General features: G+C 41.6%; 1 protein-coding gene across 1 annotated transcript; it reads right to left on the bottom strand.

Annotated features, from left to right (window-relative positions):
* Nucleotides 1-2,571: 2,571 nt before the first annotated feature.
* On the bottom strand, nt 2,572-16,796 carry CHI3L2 (chitinase 3 like 2). The gene is given in 11 exon segments (XM_060141895.1): nt 2,572-2,697; nt 3,492-3,608; nt 6,058-6,131; nt 6,134-6,239; nt 7,511-7,637; nt 8,091-8,215; nt 8,745-8,800; nt 8,803-8,894; nt 13,907-13,963; nt 14,257-14,458; nt 16,757-16,796. Coding segments are annotated over 11 exon segments (1,122 nt in total).
* Between the last annotated feature and the right edge of the window lie 9,993 nt (nt 16,797-26,789).

The following is a 26,789-nucleotide window of genomic DNA, read 5'->3' on the forward strand; positions in this document are numbered from 1 at the left end:
TGGGCTCTCCCATTCGTTGTACTGTGTCTCTAATAACAAACTTTGTACCTGGTTTTACAGTTTTTGCCTCCTTGAGAAATACATTTTTCAGTGGGAGCAAGGGCCAGGGGAATTTTGCTTCTAGCCTCTAGCCCCTGGTGGTCTAGGGGCTAGGATTCCCTGTTTTCATCCAGGTTACCCAGGTTCAATTCCTGGTCAGGGAACTAAGATCTCGTTCACTGCTGTCTCTCCGAGATCAGTGCTGCCACCACTTAGATATATGATCTTACATTCCCTGAGCCCCAGTCAGATCATCTGCAAATTGGGCTTAAATGCCTCCTTCATAAGCCATGATGATTAAATATGCAAATGAAAGTGTTGTTCAAAGTTTAGGATAAGGGACTTCCTTGGCGGTCCAGTAGTTAATACTCTGCGCTTCCACTGCAGGGGACACTGGTTCAATCCCTGGTTGGGGAAATAAGATCCCTTATGCCGCGCAGCCAAAAAAAAAGAAAAAAAAAGAAAGTTTAAGATAAAAATCATTTTTCAATAAGGAAAGGATTCGAAGAGTAGTGGGAGAATGAGGGGAAACACAATTTATCCTGAAATTAGGGTGTCTGAACTCAGAAACAGCCTTAGACTTCAAGCAGCCTTACTCCCTGCTTCGGACACCATGCTTTAGAGGAAGAATTGCAAACTTTTCCATAAAGGGCCAGATAGTAATACTTTAGGCTTTGTAGGCCATACCGAATCTGTTGCAAGTTCTTGACCCTGCCACTGTAGAGAGAAAGCAGCCATAGACAATATGTAAACAAAAATGGGCACAGCTGTGTTCCCATAAAATCTGATTTACAAAAACAAGCAGTGCATTAGATTTGACCCATCGGCCACAGTTTGCTACCCCCTGCTTTTGATGGCTCCATTCTTGTCCTCTTCCAGCTGCACCCCTCCCCGTGAGGTGAGAAGACTGCAGGGCTAAGGGCACATCCACCTGAAGCCCACATCCCTGCTCTTTTAAACCCTAATCCAGATACCCAGGACTCCTGCTCAAATAGCCCAAACAGCCTGTGCCCACTTTCAGGGCCTGCACAGCCCTTTTTCCTGGTCCCATGATCCTGAGTGTGAACACAATGCTAGTGTGAACACACCTGCTAGAGGATGTGTGTGTGTGTGTGTGTGTGTGTGTGTGTGTGTGTGTTGGGGCAGGGTGGGGTGTAGACGAACCTTGGATGCAAAGTGTGTACGTGAGGTCCTTGCTCTGTGGGACAGGGATGGAGATGGGAAGAGAAGGGTGTTGCACATGGGCTGGGAACCAAGAGCACAAGCTGCTGCATGCTGGTGCACAATTCTGAGGAGTCGGAGAATTCTGAATTCAAACCTGGTCTTTTAGGTCATTGTGAAATCATACTTGTTAAGAATATAAACCATATTTTAATACTTGGCTCATTTAAATATTTAGACATATGATATGCAGGCCTCCATTTGTACCCCAGCCCTGGGTGCCACAAATGGTGAGACAGGACAACCTTATACCAGAAGGTCAAAGATTGCACAAATGAGGCCACACTGACTGGAGCAAATGCTTCTTTTATTGTGCTTCAGGACAACAAGTGAGCAGCTGCAGGAGAACAAAGCCAGGCCCAGTCTGAAGTCTGAGAGAAAGTCAAGGGGTGGCTTGGAGAAGAGACATCTGGAGAGCCTCTTCTAACCTCTGAGAATCTCACTCAGGAATTCCTGCAGAGGAGGGGCAGGCAACTCCTTGCCTGCTCAGCTACGAGTTAAACCTGGGTACAAAAGAAAGACTATTTCAAAGCCCAAGTCAGTAACCTGAGGCCTGAGTCAAGTTACTAAGCCATAGATGTTCAGAGTTGGAAAGCTGCTGCCCAGTCATATAGTCTAGGAGATTTCAAACTGTTCTGGGCCTTTCTCCAGGACAACATGGCCAGTCCTCTCCAGTTGTCTGTCTGCAGTGATTCCCAGTCTCCGGCTCCTCCATTGCAATGGATGTCAGCACAGCTGGTTGGTCAGCAACGGCTTTCACCTGCACAAGAGGATATGCGTACGATTCACCTGGGGAACCAGGCACCCCGGGATGGAGCAGAGCCAAACCACCTGCCGTTAAGGCAATAGTGGGCTTGGTCATCAATGATGACCATGAGACCGCCTGAATGTCTAAAGTAAGATCAACTGTGGATGTGGAGAGGGAGGGAGCTTTACTAACGACTGAGATTGGATTTCTTAGCAGTGAGTGGGGGACATAAAATCAGATTTATTCTGATTTAGAAAATTAAAACAGGCTGATGATTTTGTGGTGGAGTCAACATTTATGCCCACTCTACATGAAAAGAAAGCCCTTAGCTCAGACTGTTCTCAATAAATAGTAACCAAATTATTACTGTTATATTTTTTAAATCTATGGGAAGCCCACCAAAAGGACAGAACCAGCCTAATCAATAAGGAAACAAGGCAGAAGGTCCAAAGGACATAAGAATGGATCAATCCAAATATGTGAAGATGATCTCCCCAGTCTCCTGTGTCCCACTCTGCCCACTCTCCGCCCACTCCCAGCCTGTCCTGGACTCTGTTATCTTCCTATCTTCTCTTGACAGCTTGAAAGAGGGGGTAGGAGCACTGGCTGCAGGATTTGCTGGTAAAGTCATCCATGTCAATGGACCAGATCATGGCCCCTCCCAGGTTTAGATTCTTTAGGAACTGAACCTGAGGGTGACACAGAAGGGCATACAGAGGTTAGAAGAGACTGTTAAGGGCCCAAGACCCAAGTCAGGTTCAGATGAGGGTTTGAGCTTAGAGTGCAGAAGTAGACTTATAGCCTATGGAGTCATGGATTCCCTGAAGGGAAAGGTCACTTAGGGAGGCTTATAAAATGAAGAGAAGGCCACCCACTATTAACCACTTCTCATGGAATAACCACACCCTAGGTTCAGTGTTCTTGAAGGCTCTGAAACACTAGAGGCTCCGGTGTGAGGAGTGGGAACTAGGAAGCCACTAGCAAGATTTGAATTACAATTGGGTTGTCAATTACATTGATGCCTTTGCCCTGCTCTAAGCCTGGAAGGCAAACAAAGGTCTTAGCAAGATCTAAGAACTGGTAGGCTCAGAAATTTGGAGTCTCCTAGAGAGGTAATCCATAAGAAGGACGGAAGGGTTTGTCCTGAGATGATCAACTGGGTGGGTAACTACTCTATATAGACACCAATGTCTTCTTTGTTCCCTCTCCCTTCTCCTCCTACCTCCTCTCCACTCCTTGCTTCTCCCCTTATTCTTAATTCTTCCTTGCGTCCTTTCCACCTCTCCCACATGTACCATAGGTGCTCACAGGTGTGGCTTAGAGTCACTACTAGGTTTGAGCCACAGAGGCCACTGGATCCCATCCAAGAATGGAGCCCCAGAGGCTTCTTTCCTTCCACACAGACTACTAAGGCATTTGACCTCACACCCCATTCCCCACCCGCATGAGTGTTCTGCTGTCCCAGAGCCTCTTGCCTACCTACCTTGGTCTACACGTTCTCCACATCATCATAGCTCACCCACTGGTTTCCCTTGACTGCATAGGGAACCTGATGATCCTGGAGCCTCGTGATCTTGACTCCTTTCAGGAAGTGGCAGATCTGGCAGGGGAAGGAGGAACAAGAGGGTCAGTAATGGGTTGTTCTTGAAATTTAGAAATAGAAGGGGCAGGTAAGACACTAGGGTCTTGGGGACAACAGAGTCTTCACTCCAGGGATCAATGAGAGAAATGACCAGATACAGCATAGAGAATGGATGGTCCGAGGTAAACCTTTGGGAATTGTTTGTGCTAAGTCCTCATCAGGAGAAGCCGCAAACAGCTAGAGGGCAGACAGTACTTGAGTTCCACATCAGACCTCAGCACTGACCAGTAAATCTTCCCATGTCTTCATTTGAATGGAAACTATTATAATTATGTCTCCTATACACCTATCTTACAATATTGTTGTTAGGATCAAATGAACTAACACTCGTTAGGGAAAAAACAACTTTGAAAACAGTAAAGTGCTTTATAAATATGTAGCATTACAATGACAATCACCATCATTGCCCCCACCTTGTAGATTATCCCTGCTTCAATCCCGCTGCTCTCCCTCTCCCCTTTCCCCTTCCCAATGTGCCTGTGTTGGGATCCCCACTTGTATCATCAGCTATTTTCTCTTTCTGTTAGCATAAGAAAGAGCTACTAAAAGAGATAAATCTTCAGTGGAAAAAAATGTATTTTAAGGTCATGTAGAAAACTCATTTTGGATCTTGCTTACATTTTTTAGATTATTTACACTCACGTTTGCCTCAAAGAGGGTAGAAAATGGAAAGTTGAATATTTAAGCAAATACCAGTTTGTCAAAATTATAATCATCTAGCGTGGTAAACTGAACAATCAAATTAAATTTTCCATGAAATAGGGAACTGTGTATCCAGTGGTCCGTACTAAAATCCTACCAGCAGATTCTGAGCACTGACTTCTCTTATCCCTTATATTAAATGATTCAGTGAGGATTACCATGGTGACCCATGCCCCTTTCCCCCTGCCAACTGAACAAGGTGCCTCAATCATTCCCCTGTGTGAGAAGAGAGGAAAAATTGAACATTACACTCACTGAGTACCTCAGTGGATGCCAAGTCCCTCTGTAGGGGTTTATAGCTTGCTCACGCCAGTGACAAGAGGCTAGACTAGGACTCCAAGGGGAAACCAAGATGTAGGATATTATTCTTTCCTTACCTGATCCAACTCCTTCCCATCCTTCAAGGGTCAGCATGCATCTCTCTTCCCCTGTTACCCATCTTTGAACTCATGACCCTCCACATGGGCCACTTAATCACATCTCATTTTGCAATACCTACATAATTTTATTAACTATTATAGTTATCTTTGGGGTTTTTTAAAGTTTTTTCTTTTTTTTTTGGCCACACTACGCAGCTTGCAGGATCTTAGTTCCCCAACCAGGGATTGAACCTGGGCCCTTAGCAGTGACAGCATGGAGTCCTAACCACTGGACCGCCAGGGAATTCCCCATAGTTATCCTGTTTTAAAACTCTTATTTAACTAGTTATATTATGAATGCACTCTACATTCTTTCCACCTTGACAGTAAGCCCTTTGAGACAAGGATGAAGAATTACTTATTTCTAGCTCTCACAGTACCCAGTCTTTGTGATATGGCAGGGTCCCAAGAGTTTCTGTTGGTTGAATTATTGTTTGATTCTTAGTGTTTCCTATACATTAAAAAAAAAACTTTTTTTTTTTTTCCAGATTGAGGGGCAGAAAGAAATGATGGTCTAATCAGCCAAACACCTTTCGCTGTTATCTCTGTGATGTTAAGTCTGTCTGACTTCTGGACAGAATCTGACACATTTGACCACTCCTCTCTTCTTGAAACACCCTCTTCTCTAAGGTCTTTGGCACAGAACAGTATGGGTTCTACCTAGCTTCTGTTGATCTTGTCAGTTTCCTTAGTGGGCTCCTCTTCTGCCTATCTCTTAGGTGCAGGAGGTCCTTGAGTTTTGTCACTACAAATACCATCTTTATGCTGATGATTTTAGAATCTACATCTCTAGCACAGAATGACCTCCTGTGATCCAAACCCATACACCTAACCACTCATTTTTTATCTATATGTCCCACAGGCATTTGGATGTCCCACTTGCTCCTCAAACTCAGAATGACCAAAACTGATCTCATGATTGAGACCAATGCTCACTCTGCTCCTTCCTATCCCAACTCAGTAAAAATGGCATTAACATCCACATAGTTGCCCAAGTCACAAACCTAGGACCATCTCCCTTTTCAGTCTCCCATACCTGCTCCACCCATCCCCACTCCTCACTAGTTCCACCTCCTCTCCAGATGTCAGCTAACATCACTTCCTCCAGGAAACATTCATCGACCCCCTCCCAAGTCAGAGGGAGGAGCTTCTCTTACATGCTCCAATAGTACTCCATACTTCCCTTCCCAGCATTCAGGATGTGATACTTTATTATTGTCAGATTGAAGCTGGAACTCCTACCCAGAGACAGGGGGCAGCTGAAGGCACAGGGTGGTTCCAGGTACCTCATAATAAGCCAGGAAACCTGAAAACTTGGTGATGGGGCCAGCAGCTCCAGGACCAGGGGCAGGGGCCGCCAAGTGTTTTCTGCAGAGGCCAGTGTAGAGGAACGTCCATACATTGGGATGCCCATGACCACCTTCTCCACAGGCATCCCTTTGTTTAGCCAGTATCCCACAGCATATTCCTAGAAAGAGAAGTAGACTGAGGCACAGTGTGTATGGGAAAGAAAGGTGTCAGACCTTTCTGAGCCTCCAGCCCAAATTCACAGAAGTGACTCCTTGATTCCCTTTCTACATCAGTGGCTATGGAGGGTCCCACCAGAACCAGAGTGCTTATTCTAATGCACTTAATGCTCTTCAGCACTGAGACCAATTCAGCTTTTTCTAATCGTGAAAGAAAACTGAACAATGGGTCACGAAAGAAATCAGGCAAGTGACCTAGAAAACATGAAATCAAAGTTGTCGCCATCTTTCTTTCCCCTTTGAGTCAATTGCCTATGGAGTTTGTCTACACTATGGCTAGTTGTGTTACTGATGAAAGCGGGCGTGGGGGGAGGTGGCCGTCAGACCCTAGTCTGTGGGGCCTCACAATGACATCAGACCCAAGAGGCTAGGTAAGAGGTCAGAGGCTAGCTGGGGCCTTACTGCCCTCCAGAACAGAATAAGGGGTTGGAGAGGATGAGGATATGTCTCCTTACCCTTAAAGATAATCAATGGAGAGGAAAGAATGAAGGGAACTTGATGTGACACAATCATACAGAGTTCTAGAAAACCCCAGACTAGAAATCAGAATACCCAGCTTTGGACTGACCCATTTTTTAATTTTAAACATGAAGGCCTGGAAATATGCAACCTAGACAACATTTTCTCTCACCCAATTTTAAGAATACACATCTCTATATATGTACCACAACAATAAAATTGTTTGGTTAATGACATTTTTCCCTTGCATTTTTCATTTGCCACCACTTTTCAGGACCTTCACATCAGCATGACCTTGAACAGCCAATTAATTTGCCAGGCTTCCATTTCATCATCTGTGGAGTGAGAGTAATGCTTCCTGACCAGCCAACCTCAGAGGATTATGTTGAAGATCAAATTAATGGGGAATGTGGACAGACACAGCAGAGTACCAAGTCCTGTACATCCATGTGGGCACTAGGAAATGTATCAAAGATGGAGAATTAAGAGAAGACTGGGGTGGCTGACACCTTGGGCCAGAGACAAAGTTTAGGGCGCTTCAAATATGAGGTCCTCTGACATTTTCCTGGTGACATTTTACTGTGCCTGGTCAAAGCATTTTCCCTGTTCTCACCAGCTTCCAGGGTTACCTGAGTCCCTCTGGCAACACATCCCCTCCTCAGTTCAAGACAGAAATAAATCTGGACAAGCTGCACTGTCCTCAGCTTGCCCCACAGCCAGTGTCCCACCACCCTTCCTCCTTATAACTCTCCACATTGTAGTAAGATCTTGTCCCTCTGTCCAGCTGCTACTTTCTCAGAGGGCTATTATGGCCAGTGATGAGGGGCTTTTCCCAAGATCCATGGAAGTCAAAGGAAAGGAGGTTGATGAAATCCAGTTCTCTAGATTGCCAAAAGCAAAGGAAAAGATTCTGTGATGAGCAGAGGTGGGAGCAACTACTGTTGACCCCTGAAACGTTGTGGGTTTGAATTGCACAGTCCCTTTATACAAGGGTATTTTTCAACAGTAAATACTTCAGTACTACATGGTCTGTGGTTGGCTGAATCCACAGATGTGGAGGAAACATGGATACAAGGGGCTAACTATAAATTACATGTGGGTTAACCCTCGCTTTGTTCAAGGGTCAACTGTATACATATTTGTTTAGGGCTTTGGATGCTGTTAGAAGGATTGAAATTAGCCATAGAGGAAAAGTTCCTGCCCAGATGATGTGGTTAGGATAGTGACCTTCATGATCTCCCTCTTCCCTTCATCCCTCAGACATACTGGCATGCATCACTTGCATGGGCCAGGCTGGAGGCAGAGAGATGGAGGGGGTGCTCCAATGCACTTACTTTACCAATTCCTTGATCTGATAGCTGTTGTCAATCATATGCCTCCCTGCGGAAACTCCTGCAGTCAAGAGAAGCCTTTCTTTGGTGGACTTTACAAAGTCCTACTGAAAGGCTTCTGCTAACTCCTATGAAAACAAACAAAAAAAAAACCCATAAGAGGTCAATTTTCCCTCCCAGAGGAAAGTGCTAAAGTTCTTGCTTGATAGGACATTTCTAGATGGAAACAGCATTAGATGGAAAGATCAAATCTTTTCTCCCCATTCCCACATGGGGATGCCTCCTGCCTTGTGGTCAGGAAATCTACACAACCAGTCACATTGTACCCAGGAAAAACTGAGTTTCCTCCGAATGGATTCTCTAATCTATCTGATAGAAAATCTGTGAGACTCTTTCAGTGCTCAGGAGATTCTATGGTCCCACAATCTTTTATGTGGGTGTTGCTTTGTTTCAGTGTTGTTTATTGTATAAGGAGGCTCTGTTCTCTGATGTTGTCCTTGCCCTAAACTAGGACCAAGGGCTTTTCCTTCATCAGTGGGGGCTTCTGGAAGAAAGCGACTGTCTTCAAGCCAGAGCCAATCGCTTCCTTTTTTTCTCCTGGTGTGGCCATGGGTTCCACTTGTTAAGGTACTAAGGGTACCACAGAGTTTGCCTTACATGAATCAGCACAGTGAAACAAGTGCTGTCTTTCAGATCTGGGTAAATCCAGCTATGTCCAGCCCATCAAAGTTATGGTTCCTCAGAAACAGGATTACAGAGTTGATAAATTCCAAGCGTAATGTAGAAGAATCAACCATGCGGTGGAACCTGGGTAGAAGCAATACAGGTGTTTTTGGAAAGAGGAAGTAATTACCATTGCACAACATATTTTTCACAGAAATCCTGAAATAGTCTTCCGTTCCCCAATATTTTCTCACCACTTATCTATCCCAACCCCTGCCTCTTTTGGAACAAAAGAGGAGAGGAAGGATTGTTGGGCCAGAAAATTGATTGGATTGGGCAGAGGACAATTGGGTTCTCTGCAGACCTTTCTGCAGGGTAATGGAGCTGCCTTTAACAAAGACGCTTCTTGACCAAACTTTAGCCAGACTCCTCTGAACCCTCTTCTCAACTAGACTTTGACCTTGGACTTCTGTGCCTATCTTTGCAGAGTGCAGTTTTAGCAAGAATCCTAAGTCATGGACTTGAGGACACGGGGAGGGGGAAGGGTAAGATGGGACAAAGTGAGAGAGTGGCATGGACATATATACACTACCAAATGTAAAATAGCTAGCTAGTGGGAAGCAGCCTCATAGCACAGGGAGATCAGCTGCGTGCTTTGTGACCACCTGGTGGTGGGGTATAGGGATGGTGGGAGGGAGACACAAGAGGGAGGGGATATGGGGATATGTGTATACGTACAACTGATTCACTTTGTTATACAGCAGAAACTAACACAACAACATAAAGCAATTATACTCCAATAAAGATGTTTAAAAAGAGAATCCTAAGTCAGTTTAATGAGACTGCCCCACCCTTGATATCAGATCTTCTTCAATATCTGATCAAATTCCTCCTCCCCTACCATCCCCCAGGTGATATCTGTTCACCCTGGCCTGCCTTCAGCAAGAGTTCTGTTGAGTCAGTTTAGCAAGAATCTCCCTACCTCTAATGTTCCCTCTTTTTCCATCCACCAACCCGCACCTGCAACCTGTTCCTTGGCTATACCTCCCCACTTGCCCCTGCTGTATCCAGAATTGAGCCCAGTACTATACTGAGGTCTCCTTTCCCCTCTTATAACATTTCCTGAATAAAAGCTATTTTTACCTCTTTAATTACTGTCCAGCTCTGGTTTTCTTTAACATCTTACACCCTTGAGAAAGCAGTTTGCAGTGTGGTGGGCTTAGGATTGGGAAATCTGGGTTCAAGTCCCAGGTCACAGTCATTTCTAGTGACCTTTTTTTCACTAACCAGCTCTCTGGCTTCAGTCTGGCCATCTCTAAATTGGGATTGAAGATATTGATCCTGCCTCATCTATCTCAAAGTGATTACATTTTGGCAAGCTTCATGAAAGCAGAGCTGGACTTCACATTCCCCAAACAATAAACCCAGGCACGAATTAGCAACCCAGATCTCCCCAGTCCCAGGGCTTCTGGTGAAAAGCCAGGATGACCCTGAAAGCAGCAGCCCCTCAAGACCTTTTATCTGAACTAGAATTCTTAAGCCAGGAAGTTGATTCTTAGCTGCCCACACAGAGGGCACCAACAGTATTTAAAATCCAAAGCTATAGACAAGATATTGGTATTTTCCAGAGGACATATCCTTTGACTTGTATCACTTCCCACCTCTCACAACACCTCCCATCCCCAGACAGATTTAGAGTCTTGAATTCATTTGTTTCAATCAATATTAAATTAAGCTGCTTGTAAATTTTGGAGATTAATCCTTTGTCAGTTGCTTCATTTGCAAATATTTTCTCCCATTCTGAGGGTTGTCTTTTGGTCTTGTTTATGGTTTCCTTGCTGTGCAAAAGCTTTTAAGTTTCATTAGGTCCCATTTGTTTATTTTTGTTTTTATTTCCATTTCTCAAGCAGCTCAATAACAACAAAGAAAACAAACAACCCAATCCAAAAATGGGCAGAAGACCTAAATAGACATTTCTCCAAAGAAGATATACAGATTGCCAACAAACACATGAAAGAATGCTCAACATCAGGAATCATTAGAGAAATGCAAATCAAAACTACAATGAGATATCATCTCACACAGGTCAGAATGGCCATCATCAAAAACTCTAGAAACAATAAATGCTGGAGAGGGTGTGGAGAAAAGGGAACACTCTTGCACTGCTGGTGGGAATGTAAATGGATACAGCCACTATGGAGAACAGTATGGAGGTTCCTTAAAAAACTACAAGTAGAACTACCATACGACCCAGCAATCCCACTATTGGGCATATACCCTGAGAAAACCATCATTCAAAAAGAGTCATGGGGCTTCCCTGGTGGCGCAGTGGTTGAGAGTCTGCCTGCCGATGCAGGGGACACGGCTTCGTGCCCCGGTCTGGGAAGATCCTACATGCCGTGGAGCAGCTAGGCCTGTGAGCCATGGCCACTGAGGCTGTGCGTCCGGAACCTGTGGTCTGCAACGGGAGAGGTCACAACAGTGAGAGGCCCGCGTACCGCAAAAAAAATAAAATAAAATAAGTCATGTACCAAAATGTTAATTGCAGCTCTATTTACAATAGCCAGGAGATGGAAGCAACCTAAGTGTCCATCATTGGATGAATGGATAAAGAAGATGTGGAACATATATACAATGGAATATTACTCAGCCATAAAAAGAAATGAAATTGAGTTATTTGTAGTGAGGGGGATGGACCTAGAGTCTGTCATATAGAGTGAAGTAAGTCAGAAAGAGAAAAACAAATACCGTATGCTAACACATATATATGGAATTTAAGAAAAAAATAATGTCATGAAGAACCTAGGGGTAAGACAGGAATAAAGACACAGACCTACTAGAGTATGGACTTGAGGTTATGGGGAGGGGGAAGGTTAAGTTGTGACAAAGTGAGAGAGTGGCATGGACATATATACACTACCAAACGTAAAATAGATAGATAGTGGGAAGCAGCTGCATAGCACAGGGAGATCAGCTCTGTGCTTTGTGACCACCTAGAGGGGTGGGATAGGGAGGGAGGGAGGGAGACGCAAGAGGGAAGAGATATGGGAACATATGTATATGTATAACTGGTTCACTTTGTTATAAAGCAGAAACTAGCACACCATTGTAAAGCAATTACACTCCAATAAAGATGTTAAAAAAAAAAGAAAAAAAAATTAAATTGAGGATTTGGTTCCTGCATGTATCTCAGCAGCACAGTGGAGGAGATAGCAAAACTTGGACTATTATCTGAAAAACATGGTAGAAGTAGGTTTGTAACTTTATTCTTATATTTCAGAAGTGCTCACAGTGATTAGAAGAAAAGCAAGGATACCTCTTTTAGGGAGCAGTTGCATCTGATGTTCTGGGCAGAAACCTCCAATTTTAGGAAAGACAAACATTCTTTAGAAATTTAGAAGCAAGTCTGTGCATTACATATTTTTAAGTATTGCTGCATAGCACCTGGCACAAAGCCTGGCATTTACCTAATAATAATGACAACGTTAATATACAACAATAATTATTGCAACCATTAGGTCCTTTTTGCACATCAGCACTACCTAAACCGTTTGCTTGCATTGCCCGCCCTCACAACTTTGTCCTTAGGTTGAATCTGTTATTTGCCTCATTGTGTAGTTTTTTTTTTTAATTGAAGCATAGAGACATTAAAAAAATTGCCTAAAGGAAAGAAAAAAGAAAAAAAGAAATTGCCTGAAGTTAAACAACTTGCATGCAGCTTGCATATAGCTAAAGAGAAAGCCAAACCAAATTTGTTTATCTCCAAAGTCCTACTTTTAACCACTAAACTAATATACAATAAGTACTCAATAAATTAGTTATTGAATAAATGAATGCATGCATGTAAGAATGAATGAATGAAGATATTTTTAATTGAATCAAAGATAAGCAGGTATTAGGAATGAGAGAGAATTTGGGAATCAGATGGATAATTGCCATGAAAACCCATTAATAATTAAAAGGAGTTCATGGTGAGGTTAATGCAGAACCAGATAAGTTAGGTAGGTTGATCTTTTTTCTTTATGTGTTTAGAAATTGCTTTACTAAGTATTCTACAAGTTTTGAGCTGGTAGAGACTTTAGAAATTAATTAGGTCAACCCTCTTATTTCATAGATGAAAATATTCAGTATAAAAAAAGGAGAAGAAAAAGTTGACACTTCCTGGTCGATAACTAAGTCAGGCACATGACATATGTTACCTCATTCGAAGTCTGCACGCACCTTATGAAGTAGATGTTGTGATGTACATCTTACAGATGGGTAAACTGAGCTCAGAGAGGTGAGTTAACTTTCCCTAGGTCACTCATCTACATAGGTCTTCTAATGCTACTTTTTTCCTCTGCTTACTCCAGCTGTAAAGAGTACTGACCTGCTACACGAGAAAGATGTCTTACCAGACTTCTCGTGAAAGTGGAAAGCCTCTGCTGACTGAGATTAAGATCTCTGGACTTTTTTAAATGTTGGCACTTTAAAAAAAAATTAAAGCAGAAGAAATTCAAAATTAGATTAACTGCATTTAAAAATTGCAAAAAAAGGTGCCTTTCTTCCTGACGTATTTGTATTTATTTAGCTTGATGCAAATGGAGTATCATTTTCCTGTGAATAGGAATTATAATTTATAATATATGTCTCATATTAATAACTATTTTGTTTTTAAGCAAAAGAGACCTGATTGTCCCTATGCTGCTTTGCACTTCCAGGCCATCCAGCTGTACAACCATGACCCAGGAAATCGAGGTCCACTGATGGCTGCTAAGGACTTGGTTTTATGTGGAAGTCACCTACATGACCCACCCCCATAGTACAAAGTCAGACCTTCAAAACCCTTTAAACAATTGCATCTCCCCGTAGTCCATTAGGTGAAAAACCTTCATGTAAATAATTGAAAGTTTACCAAATACTGCTTCCAGTTCAATTTCTCCCACGACTTAAGTATCTGAGCTTGTGTTAAGCTCCTGCAGAGTTCCTTCCAAGACACAAGCAAACATAGTGCTATGCCTCAACTTGTGACAAAATTCAGATCAGTTTTGCCATCTAAGCCAAGGGAGGACCTTTCTAAAGCCTAATTCAATGTCTCTTTTCAAGAGGAGGAAAAGCAGTGATGATTAGAGATTACACGGCAGAATAAACAAAAAATAGAGATATTGTGGTCTTACCCTTTGGAACCAAACAGATACCTTCCAACGGACAAGAGAATTTTCAGTTTGGGATTCCTGGAGTAGAAGAATAAGCTGATTATTTCTTTACTGGCTGCCAGGGAAAACTTTGCCTAAAGGGTTAGGACTAGATTATGGGTAAGTGGGCTCCAGCTGTTTACCAGCTAAGTTCAGTGAAGGGATGAGGCATGGGGGAGAGAACCAGGAAGCATCAGGATTATACCCAAGGAAAAACACTTGAATAAACACACAAATGAATGAATGGAGTTAGAAGGCCTTAGGCCCAGTTTAGAACTATCTTCTCTCCCCCAAAACCCACCCTGGATGCTCCCCACTCCTATCCTACTGACTTGGTTTTGAGACTGCTGATGGTCTGGGAAAGCATCGCATCATTCTTGTCCTTGATGATGACCTTGTTGTTACTGATGCTGGCGAATGAGTAGATGAGGTGAGAACATAGGAAGGGGTCAGTGCTCTCAAGGGTGAACTTTCCTGGTTCCTGCCTGTCCCGTGACCAGTTGGTAAAGTAGCAAACCAGTTTGTAGGCAGATCCTGGAGTAGAGGGAAGAGAGCCAATGGGGAGCCTAGTGCGGTGGCCTCAGAGCCCAGAATGCCACAAGTCTCTCCCCCCAAAACCATGGCCTCCTTTGCTTATTCAGCCAGAGCCTCTGAGGGTCATTCAACCTGGGCCCTCAGTGCTGGCTCTTGAGCATCCAGACCCCAGTTAAGAGATACAATGAGAGACAGAGATATCATCCCTATGGAACTCATCCCCAGAGCACTGAGATTCAATGTGGATGGATGGATGAATGACACAGAAATATCAGTGGATAAAAAAAGAGATGATACACAACATTGAAGTGGGTGAGAGAGAGAGAGAGACAGAGAGAGAGGCTCAAAAGATAGAAGCAGAGCCATGCATGCACAAAGAGACACACAGGACAAAACCTCAGAGTCATCAATATGTTAGTGTCAGAACCTGGCAGAGTCATCAAGAGAAACAAAATGAAGCAGAGATATAAACCAAACATCAGAAGGGACACAGCCCAGGGGACCCAGGCAGTGGTAACTCATTGACTACTTGACTTCCTGAAGCAACAAGACCACTAAAACTGTAAGAGGTGGGTGAGAAGGAAATCTGCTAAGCCGCAGCTGGTTCTCTGTCTCAGACTGTGGCAGTGAGTGTGCGGGTGTGCCTACATGCAAAATATAGCTACACTTCCTCTGGACACTGCAGGCATAGCTACTGAGGTCTTTTTATAGGGCCTTGAGGTCCCCAGCTCCTGGGTGCCTTGTGGAGTCTACAGCCCTACAGAGAAACATTTTCCAGACTGGGAATTCATTTGCTCATTCATTTATCCAATAGAAATTAATTGAACCACCTGCTCTGTGCCAAGTGTTGTCCTGGATATTGGGAAAGCTAAAATGAGGTTGATGCTGTCCCTGTACTCAGGGAGCTCACAGCCTTGTCTGGAATTGAATATAGTTAAGGTGACCAAATAGTTTATCATCCAATGGGACAGTTTGGAGGGTGAAAAGGAGCATTATTAATAATTTCCCTGGGGCACCAGCTTGAACCAGAACTCTCCTGGGTGAATTGAAATGAATAGTCACTGTGTGTACACACAACTAACTCTTAAAACAAGGCAAGGTGAATTGAGGAGTGTGAGCTGCCTCTGGAAGTGCGCTAAGCCTTCATGACTGAGGTCATGTCCAGCCTCTTCTCCATAGGACACCTCCCCTGGGAGGACTGATGAGACCATTCTATCCTTAATTCACCCTCCTAAAGGGAAGGAAAGGGCAGGACCCTGATGCTGGAAACCTCACCCAAAAGGCAAGACTCCTTGAACTATGACCCCCACCCTGGGGACATTGTCTAGACTTACCCACACTAGGACATTTGGGGGGTCTGAAAATGGAGAAAAGGGCAGTTAAAAATGAGATAAAACTTTGGATGACAGCTGTTGGGGCTTGTACCTTCTCCACAGACTCTGGGGCTGGGAAACTGGATTCAAGGGTTCTGTTCTCCTGATTCACATGACTCTTAGGGAACTGGCCCTCCACACACCTGCTAAGTGGGTAGGAGAATTCTGGTTGCCACATCTGCTGTTAAGTCAGGCTCCAGGCCCTTCTTCAAAGTGCCAGCTTCCTGTGGGCTGCTCCCCCAAGGGCTCAGAGCGGAGACCTTCAACAGGGAACTTAAAATGCTCTTGCCATTTCCAAGTGGGCAGGCGTGGCTTGAGACCATAGGCAGGAAGAAAGAGGGAAAGACACGATGAAATGGCTCCTTTTCCTCCATAAGACATAATCCATCTCGGCCCAGCAAACTTCCCTTCTTCACCCATAGCCCTATTTATTTAGTGTCACCCTCACCTTCATCCAAATTCCCAGCCACCATGAAAGCCAGAGTTTTGGATCAGAACTTTAGAGTTGAAAGGGGGATTTTAGAAAACATTTACCCCAACAGATCATTCTGAAGACAAGAAGTGGTGAGGCTCCCTAAAGTTTTAACACGTGCAGAAAGCAGAGCCCATGAAACATGGGACTCCCAAGACAGTGCTCGTATATCACAATCTGGATAAGAGGCGGCTCTGTGAAAATGCAGACTGAAAACACTCCCGATGGTCTGAAGGGCTCTGGCCACGGCTGCTCCCTTGCCCATCTAGGAAAGATCAGATGGTCCCCTAGGGCAGTTGCCTTGACTCGATAGGTTTTGATAAGGAGGTGAACAGAGAGACTGGTGTCCCAGGAGGAGAAGACGACCGCTTCTTCCATAGGTCTATGTTACCTATGTTACCCCTTCTCTCCTCATTATCTTCCTGCTGAATTATCAACCCAGAGCTCACCTGCCCAGCGAGACAGACTTCTGGTCCATGGTGATTTCTCCCATATCCCTGGTCAGCTTCCCTGGGATGCCTCTGGGTCTTTTATGCCCTAGAGGTTTCAACAGCCTCTCTTATGGGAAGGAAGCAGGAAGAAGTCCAGGAGATTCCGGGGACTTCCCTTGGCAAATCTGCCTTGTGAAACTTCCTGGCAATGAGACCCAGATTTGTGCAATGCCAAGTGTCAAAAAAAAAGCTACAGTGGAGACAACCACTGAGAGGGCCTTTTCCTCCAGTCTCACCCTGAAGGGATCTGGTCCCTGAGAAGGGAAGGAGATGGTACTTTGGGTTGCCTCTTCATACTGCTTTCTGGCTCCCAAATCCCCTTTCTCCACCATCCAGGATCTGTCTCCTTCTTCTTTCCCTCACCTCCCTCCATATTCACATCACTTGTGGCCTGCATATTCTTGATCATCTAATCAGACAGTGCTACCATCCCAGGTGGTCCTACCCTACAGCTCTTCTTTACCTGATAACATCCAATGACGCCTTCTCTATGGAACCTTTTTTGCTTCTCCCTGAGCCCAGGGTACCTGGCTCCTCTGCTCACAGAGCATTGTATTTCTTCTCATGTCTCCACACTGTACTGTAGTGCACTGGTGTACATGTCTATCTCCCCAACTTGACTGTGTAGTTCTTAAGTACAAGAACTGAGTGAAACAAGAAAAACAAAAACCTCAACAAATATTTATTGAAGATCCTCCATTAATTAGAATTGAATTGTACCCCAGATTCTAAGGTGCAGACAGACTCTCAAGGCCCTACACGATCTGCTCCCTGAGTGCCTCTCCAGTCTCCTGGCTTTCTCTGTGGGTGTGTCTCTGTCTCTCACTTTTCCTGACTCTGTTCTCTTGCTCTGTGTTAGTCCCAGGATACTTCTCTCCGGCCTTGAGCCTGCTGTTTCTCATATATCAGATGTGGGCCACACGCAGAAAAGAAAACTGGCCTGGATCCATCTTAAATTCTGCCCAAGGAAGAGCAATACGACCCCAACAGAGAAAGTCTGCTGTTTGGAGGGACACACTTGAAAAGCAGGGACAGATGGGAACCAGTGGCTGCAGGAAAATGCACAAATTCTCTCAGGAGGGAAAAACGTCAGCTTGAAACATCTGCCAGGCCCTGGAGGCATGACGCCCTCTTAAGCCCACACCAGTTAAGTGACAACTATCCTATTCCTCTTGCCACTCTTCTCCCTCCCCTGGCTTTGACTAAAGCTGGTTCAGAAATCAAAACAGCAAGATGGAAAATCAGGGGGAGGAAGAGTAAAGCAAGAAAAGAGGAAAGGAAGGTGGATTCAAGCAGCATCCCATAGCAGGCTGAGCTGGGGAAGAGGATCCGATTTAACATTCAGTCAAGTTTGGAGTCTTGGTGATCATCTGGGACTGGTTAGTAAACTGAATTGTGTTTGTAACTTATATTGACTGTAGAACTTTTATTACCTGCAAGTCAGAAGAAAAATCCAGGAAGAGGGTAGAACCATCTCCACTGAGCAGCAAACTTAAAGGGACCAGAGCCAAAAGTAAAGTTGCTTTGATGATTCTAACCGGTACGTCCTGCTACTTCACTGTACCAGCCATACTTGTTCACCTTTTAAGAAATCTAGTGTTATCTCTAAATAGGAGCATAAAATATTCATTTTCTTTACATTTTTCCCACTTAATATACCCAGATATCCTTCCAAATCAGTCTCTGTCTAACTCAGTCTTTTTACTGGCTTCATTGCATTCCATTGTATGGCTATACCTTCATTTACTTAATCACTTCCTATTGATAAACATTTAGCTTATCTCTAGATACTTTTGTTATTTAAAATAAAGCTAAAATGAACATCCATGAAAATATCTATTCTTTATATGTGTAGGAGTCTATCTCTAGGAGAAATCCCTAGCAGTAGAATTGATAGGTCAAAGGGTATTTGAATTTTTAAATTTTGAGAGTTATTGTAAAACCGCCTTCCAAAGACTTTGCACGTCTTTCAACTTTGTTATCTCTGCCAGTTTCATAGGTGACAGATGTTACCTCATTGTTTTAATTTGCACTCTTTTAAATGAGTGTTATTGTTTACATTTATGAATCATTTGCATTTCATTGTCAGAGCACTGCCTACATTTTTTTTGTCTACTTTTCTATTGGATTTTCCTTTTCATTTGAAAGAACTCTATACCATAAATAAATTAGTCCTGACTTTATATATAAAGTGTGTTAGAGCTTTGTCAAATATGTTGCAAATATATTTTCTTAGATTTTTTTGGTTTTAATTTTGTTTGTGGTGCTTTTGCCCACAATGTTTTTAATTTATATGTAGTTAAAATCAATCTTTTTTTTTTTTTTTATGAGTTCTGGCTTTGGTATCTTGCTTAAGCAAACGGGCCTTTTAAACCCAAGATTATATTTTTAAAAATTACTTATGTTTTCTTCTAACACTTTGTCATTTATTTTTTACATTTTGATCTTTGACCTATACGGAGTTAATTTTTTCTTTAATGCCTGTGGATGGAGTTTTTTCCCAAATAGTTAGCTACATGTTTTAATATTATTTATTAAAAATTCATCTTTTCTTAATTGCTTTGAAATGCCACTTTCAGGTAGCAAATTTACTAGGTAAGTTTCTTTATTCTCTGCCCCTATATTCTGTTCATTGATGAATCTGTGCAGTTTAACATTGTAGCACATCTCATATACACTTTGGTTTCTGCTTTTCAAAATATATAACATTATATTATGCCACATGCATTTCTTGAGAATGTTTTCTTTTGCATGGGTCCACATCTAAAGGGACCCTCTCAGATGAGTTAGATGTGAAATATAGCCCCAAGATAGTAAAATAAAACAAAATGTGAATTAGAGTCATTTTTTATGGTTACCAAATCATAGAATATTAAAGCTAACATTCATCGTGCCGTGTTGTAGAGGGGAAAAGTGTACACCAAAAGCAGTAGTTTTAATTTTGGAGGAGTTAATATTGAGTTGACCTTTAAGATACTAATTGACCAATAGGTTGAATGAGTTCTTGAAGCCAACCCTGGATGAAGAGAGGGGGTCAGGATGGAGAAGGATATGACTTGGATCCTGATAACAGGACAGGATGGAGAAGGATGCTTGGCTTTCCCTTTGGTGCAATCAAAGAATCCAGAGGCCTTGTAATTTCCATGTTTTCCTTAATGATCACGCAGCACTTTTGTGATCAGGAAGAAAATGCAATAATTGTCACTTTTTAAAGTGCTTGGATGTGCCCTGGAACAAGATAACACTTTTAAAAATGTATCTGTGAATTAGAGAAGAACTTGGGCTTGGTCATGTTTTTCTGTTGTATTTTATTTCATTTTTACATATAAAAAGCTGTGCATAATTAATATATACAACTTGGTGAGTTTGGAGATAAGTATACACCCATGAAATCATCACCACAATCAATGCCTTAAACCTATCCATCATCTCCAAAAGTTTCCTCCAGCCCTATTATTATTATTATATTGTGATGAGAACACTTAAGATTTATTCTCATAACAAATTAAGTCTACGATATTGTTAACTATATATACTGTACAATAGGTATCTAGGACATACTCATCTGTGTAATGAAAACTTTGTACACTTGACTAATACCTTTTTTTTGCCCCCCCCCCCCAGTCTCTGGCAACTACCATTCCAGTCTCTGTTTCTATAAGTTTGACTATTTTAGATTCATTTTATAAGTGGTATCATGCAGAATTTGTTCTTCTGTGTCTGACTGACTTAACTTAGCATAATGTCCTCCAGGTTCATCCATGTTGTCACAAATGGTGAGGTTTCCCTTTTTTTAAGGCTGAATAATATTTCATTGTATGTATAGACCACATTTCTTTACCTATTTATCTGTTGATGAATGTCACTTCCTTGTCTCGGCTATTGTGAATAATCTTCCAATGAATATGTAAGTTCAGGATCTTCAGATCTTGACTTCATTTCCTTTGGATATGTATCTAGAAGTGGAATTGTTGGATCATGTGGTAGTTCTATTTTTAATTTTTTGAGGAAACTCCATACTGTTTTCCATAGTGGCTGCATCAATTTGTATTCCCACCAACACTGTACAAGCACATCTTCATCAACATTTGTTATCTTCTGGGTTTTGTAATAAAAGCCATCTTAAGTGTGAGGTGAGGCATCGCCCTTGGTGCTGTGTAGGCTTGGGAGAGAGGTGGCACAGGTGAAATAAAACTGTCCCCCTACCCTCTTCAATGTGTCATTTTTTCATTTCTGTGTTCTACCCGGGTTCTGTAATCTCTCACCTGGATTCTGGAGCCCTTATGCAGGTATTTTCATCCACGAATGATTGTCACATCCATGTTTCTGTGGGGGGATGAGGGCTGAAACCTTCTATTCCACCATTTTGCTGACTCAGTCATATTTATTAACATTTACCATGGAACTTGATCTGTCAGGAGTTCATTCCTACCTACTCTGATTCTCCATGGCTCCAGAAGCCTACAGAACCTGAGTCAATATGAAAATCACTCAGCTTAGCCCACTGAGAGGGGGTCAAGAAAATGGTGTGGAAAGCTTTAACTTTCTTCTGGTTTCTTCAGTGAGGTTTACAAAACACAGCAGAGAAAAATATTATTATTGTGTATAATATTAACATTATGCATACAAAGGAGTTCATTCTCCTTGCAAATTAAAATGAGGCTTTGGAAAGCATTTTTGTTTATTTGTTCATCTATTTGTTTAGGAGAAAGCAGTATGGAGATCTGAGGATTTATATAGAAAACCAGTGTGCTTGTTTTTTGGGTGAATACAGAGCTTCATAATTTTGAAACTAGGGTAGATCAATGGTTCCCAAGTAGTTGTCATTGGACGAGTGCTGAACTAGCTACAGTCAGAGATAGGTAGCCTGGGAAAAGATAAATTTGAGTTTATTCTAAGATAATCACATTTGCTTAGTTAGAACTTGGTAAAGTAGGGGACTTGCTATAAAAATCAGAATTAGGTCTCAATAGTTTCAGTAGAAAAAGATCTATTAGGACCTTTTCAGTTGCTTATAATTAGTCCAATAAACTAGATTTGACTTACAGAAAATTTCTTATAGAAATTTTCTAGTACTTATAGAAGATTTTCTGACACAGGGCAACCGAGGTGTGAAAAATAACTAACCATGTCATCACTGGATGTTGGTGCCTCCACGTTTCCCAGGCTAAAATCTATGCTAAACATAATGTCTGAATTTTAGCAGTTAATTTTATTAGGGTCCTTGAGTTGTAGCCAGTCAGAAATGAAAGTGATTCTAAGGATTATCCTGTCCAGCAACTTTTACACTGAGCTTCGTGGAGTCTGGAGTTCCCTGGGTTCCAACCAAAGGCAGCCTTGTGGGAACAAATGGTTCCAGGCACCCATATCAGCTTCAATTAGAGTAGTTTCATTTTTATGTTTGTATACATGGAGCTTCTCTAAACTTACATTTGAAGAAAGTGTTCTGGAATTTTCAAAACAACAACAAAAATTTTGAAAACTACTTATCAATTTTAATTTCCTCATTTTAGAGAAGAGAAAATCATGGCCCAGAAATGTTTAATTACAGGTCCAAGATCCTACACCTAGTTAAAGACAGAACCTGAAATCAAACCCCCAACCTCTTAATTTCAATTTGGTATCTTTTTTTTTTTTTTTTTTTTTTGCCGTACGCGGGCCTCTCACTGTTGTGGCCTCTCCCATTGCGGAGCACAGGCTCCGGACGCGCAGGCTCAGCGGCCATGGCTCATGGACCTAGCTGCTCCACGGCATGTGGGATCCTCCGGACCGGGGCACGAACCCGTGTCCCCTGCATCAGCAGGTGGACTCTCAACCACTGCGCCGCCAGGGAAGCCCCTAATTTGGTATCTTTGATATTTCCACAAGATCACATCACCTAATCTAGTTTATTTGACTAATAATTTATTCAGTTTGAACTGAGGTCTTCCCATCCTATGGTGAGTATTTCCTGCCTTGCTAGAAAAGGTAACCCTAGCATTCTGTGAGTATACCTGTGAATTGCACACTGGCTTGCATGTCTTTGCACATGTTCATCTCAGTATTTTAATCAGATGGCCAGGCTCATGGACAGTATCCTAAAGAAAGTAATTCAGGATTCATCTCTTCTTTCCTACTATTATGCTTTATTATGTTGGTAGAAGAGATGTACCTTTTTTCTCCCTTTATTTTAATTCTGGAAAATAATAAATTTGCCCCCAAGACTAAAAGAGTAAACATATTTTGGTTTTCATTATCAAGGTCATGACATTTGTGTGCAAACCTTCTGCTTAAACAAGTCTCCTTCCAGGTCCAAGTTGTGGATTCTGTCCCAAGCAGGGTCTTCTGCTCCATTGTCTATTTTGACTCAAAGCCTAAATTAGAGACATTCCTTACTAGATTCATACTCTCACAAGAGACATCAGTATGTTCTAAACTCAAAGCTCCACTGTGGAAGAGAAGGAGAATATGAGTGGAAGGGTTGAGGCCTGAGCAGCGAGTAAGTTTTGCAGTCACTCACCATCCAACAAGTTCAGCAAACTTCATGCAAAGTCGACACTTTGCAATGAACTTCTAGAGGCCTATAGGGGATGCATGTGATCTGCCTCAAGGAACTTGTACTTATGAAGACAGATTTGTAAATACAGTTGACCCTTGAACAACACAGGTTTGAACTGTATGGGTCCACTTATATGCGGATTTTTTTCAATAAATACATACTACAGTGCTACGCAATCTGTGGTTGAATCTTCGGATGTAAAACGATGGATACAGAGGGCCAATTGTAAGGTTTTATGTAGATTTTTTACTGTGCAGAGGGCTGGCATCCCTGACCCCCAAGTTATTTAAGGGTCAACTATACAGCTAAGTATAATATTATGGGAAATGAAGTACAGTAGTCCCTTCTCATCCATGGTTTTGTTTTCCCTGGTTTCATTTTCCATGGTTTCAGTTACCTGTGGTCAACCAGTGTCTGAAAATATTAAATGGAAAATTCCAGAAATAAACAACTCATAAGTTTAAAATTGAGAGCTGTTCTGAGTATCATGATAAAATCTTAGGCCGTCCCTCTCCAGCCCACCTGGTGTGTGAATCATTACTTTGTTCAGCATATCTGTGTTGTATCCGCTTCCACCCATTTAGTCACTTAGTACCCTTCTTGGATATCAGATCAACTGTCCTGGTATTTCAGGGCTTGTGTTCAAGTAACCCTTATTTTACTTAATAAGAGTCCCAAAGTGCAAGAGTAATGATGCTGGTGATTAGGATATTATCTTACTGTGCCTAACTTATAAACTAAACTTTACAATAGGTATATCTGTATAGGAAAAAAACAAACAAACATAGTATATATAGGGTTCAGTGCTATCCACTGTTTCTGTCATTCTGGTGGTCTTGGAACTTATACCCCGTGGGTAAGGGGGGAATGCTGTACATCCTAAACAGAACATCAGCTTTTAAACTGTATAAAAGAAAACCAATTCAAAATAGATTAATGGAATGTTTATGTCATCTACTTTATAAATATTAATATGATATGGTTCCAGCTTTCCAATAACTTATGTCTTTAGTGGTGGAGACAAATGCATAAATGAATTGTTCCTTTGTACCCAAAACTGAAAATTTGAAAAAAAAATTATAATTGTAGCAAATGTACCCTGCACCAAAACCCTAAAGAATATGAAAGTATATAAGAAAGTATATAAAGCAGAAAATGAAAGTACTTAGTCATTCTCTAAAGAAAACACTGTAACAATTTAGTATATATCATTCTTTTTTAAATTAATTTTTATTAGAGAATAGTTCATTTACAATGTTGTGTTAGTTTCTGTTGTGCAGCAAAGTGAATCAGTTATACATATACATGTATCTACTCTTTTTTTAGATTCTTTTCCCATATAGGTTATTACAGAGTATTGAGTAGAGTTCCCTGTGCTATACAATAGGTTCTTATTAGTTATCTGTTTTATATATAGTAGTGTGTATATGTCAATCCCAATCTCCCAATTTATCCCTCCCTCTCCTTTCCCCCTTGGTAACCATAAGTTTGTTTCCTACATCTATGACTCTATTTCTGTTTCGTAAATAAGTTCATTTGTTCCATTTTTTTTAGACTCCACATATAAGCAATATCATATGATATTTATCTTCGTCTAACTTACTTCACTCAGTTTGACAATGCCTAGGTCCATACATGTAGCTGCAAATGCATTATTTCATTCTTTTTACAGCGGAGTAATATTCCATTGTATATATGTACCACATCTTCTTTATCCATTCATCCCTCAATGGGCATTTAGGTTGCTTCCATGTCCTGGTTATTGTAAATAGTGCTGCAATGAACATTGAGGTGCATGTATCTCTTCAAATTATTGTTTTCACCAGGTATATGCCTAGGAGTGGGATTGCTGGGTCATATGGTAGTTTTATTTTTAGTTTTGTAAGAAATCTCCATACTGTTCTCCATAGTGGCTATAGGGTATATCATTCTTAACTCTCCTCTTTCTCTCTCTCCACACACACACACACATGCACATATGTGCACTCAACAATTTGTGATAAAACATCCTTATGTGTCACCAATGAAGATATATCAATTTATATGCCTTTTTCAACAGCTACAATTACCCACTGATGGATGTTTTAGTTTCCATATTTCACAATTACAGTAACTACTGCAATGACATGAGTTTGTACCCCAAAAAAATACATTTACTACTTCTATATTAGTCTTCAAAATGTTCCTCAGTTTATACTCCCTCCAACAATATGTGGAGTGGGCCCATCACCCCCATTCTAACAAATAATAGTTATTATCAGTCTTTTATATCCTTTATATTAAACAATGATGCCTTATTTTTAATTTATATTAAAATTAAACATTGAGCAATTATGTTATTTGTTTATTGGCCGATACTATTGCCTGCCCATTCCTACTGGATTATCCTTCTTTTTGGTATTGCTTTTTAGGAGTTTCCTCTCTATTATGTATACATTAATCTTTTCTCTCTCATATTTATTTTATATTTTTCCCATTTTCTTCACTTTATATTTTGTTTATATTTTCTTTGTGCAGTTAAAAATATTTTTTTGAAGTCTGATCTGTCGATCTTTATTTATAGCTTCTGAATCTAACCCAGGAAAGGGGATGTAGGTGAGACCTGTGTCAGACGCAGGATGAAGGAATAGGGAATAAAATACACATAGAACAGCAGTGCAAATGGAATGGAGAACTGTGGCTAGAGAATGGCTGCAGTGCGCTGGGAGGAACCGGGCTGGCTTCCTTCAGAAAACAAGCTTTCAGACAGGATTAGAAAGAGGACATTGACTTTGCTAGGGTGCAGAGAAGAGTCAGAAACATGCACTGCAGCCAAATCTCAAGCAAGTCTCCAGGTAGGAACAAGAGTGACTGAGAGACTTTATGAGCATCGTAGAAACTGAGAATCACCAGATGGGGGGAGTGTGAGGATGTCCATTTTGGTTATAAGGCCAGATTTCAATGCCAACTCTGGGTCAGCTTGATTAACAGGGACCTAGGAAGGGAAGATCTAGTTCTGTTTCAAACCCCAGGGAAGACCTGAATCCCTAAAGGTGGAAAAAACTATACTTATTAACCTAAGGTTGGTCAGAAATATGCTTTTCAGGTATTTGCTTAAGGAGGAAATTCAGAACTCAGTTCTGCCACAGGAGGAAATAAAAATGAAGGATGTATCAAACTACCAATAGCATTTTTCACAGAAATAGAACAAAAAATTCCACAATTTGCATGGAAACACAAAATACCCTAAATAGCCAAAGCAATCTTGAGAAAGAAAAATGGAGCTGGAGGAATCAGGCTCCCAGACTTCAGACTATACTACAAAGCTACAGTAATCAAGAGAGTATGGTACTGGCACAAAAACAGAAATATAGATTCATGGAACAGGATAGAAATCCCAGAGATAAACCCATGCACATATGGTCACCTTATTTTTGATAAAGAAGGCAAGAATATACAATGGAGAAAAGACAACCTC

Source organism: Lagenorhynchus albirostris, chromosome 2, assembly GCF_949774975.1.
Source record: "Lagenorhynchus albirostris chromosome 2, mLagAlb1.1, whole genome shotgun sequence".
Taxonomy (NCBI): domain Eukaryota; kingdom Metazoa; phylum Chordata; class Mammalia; order Artiodactyla; family Delphinidae; genus Lagenorhynchus; species Lagenorhynchus albirostris.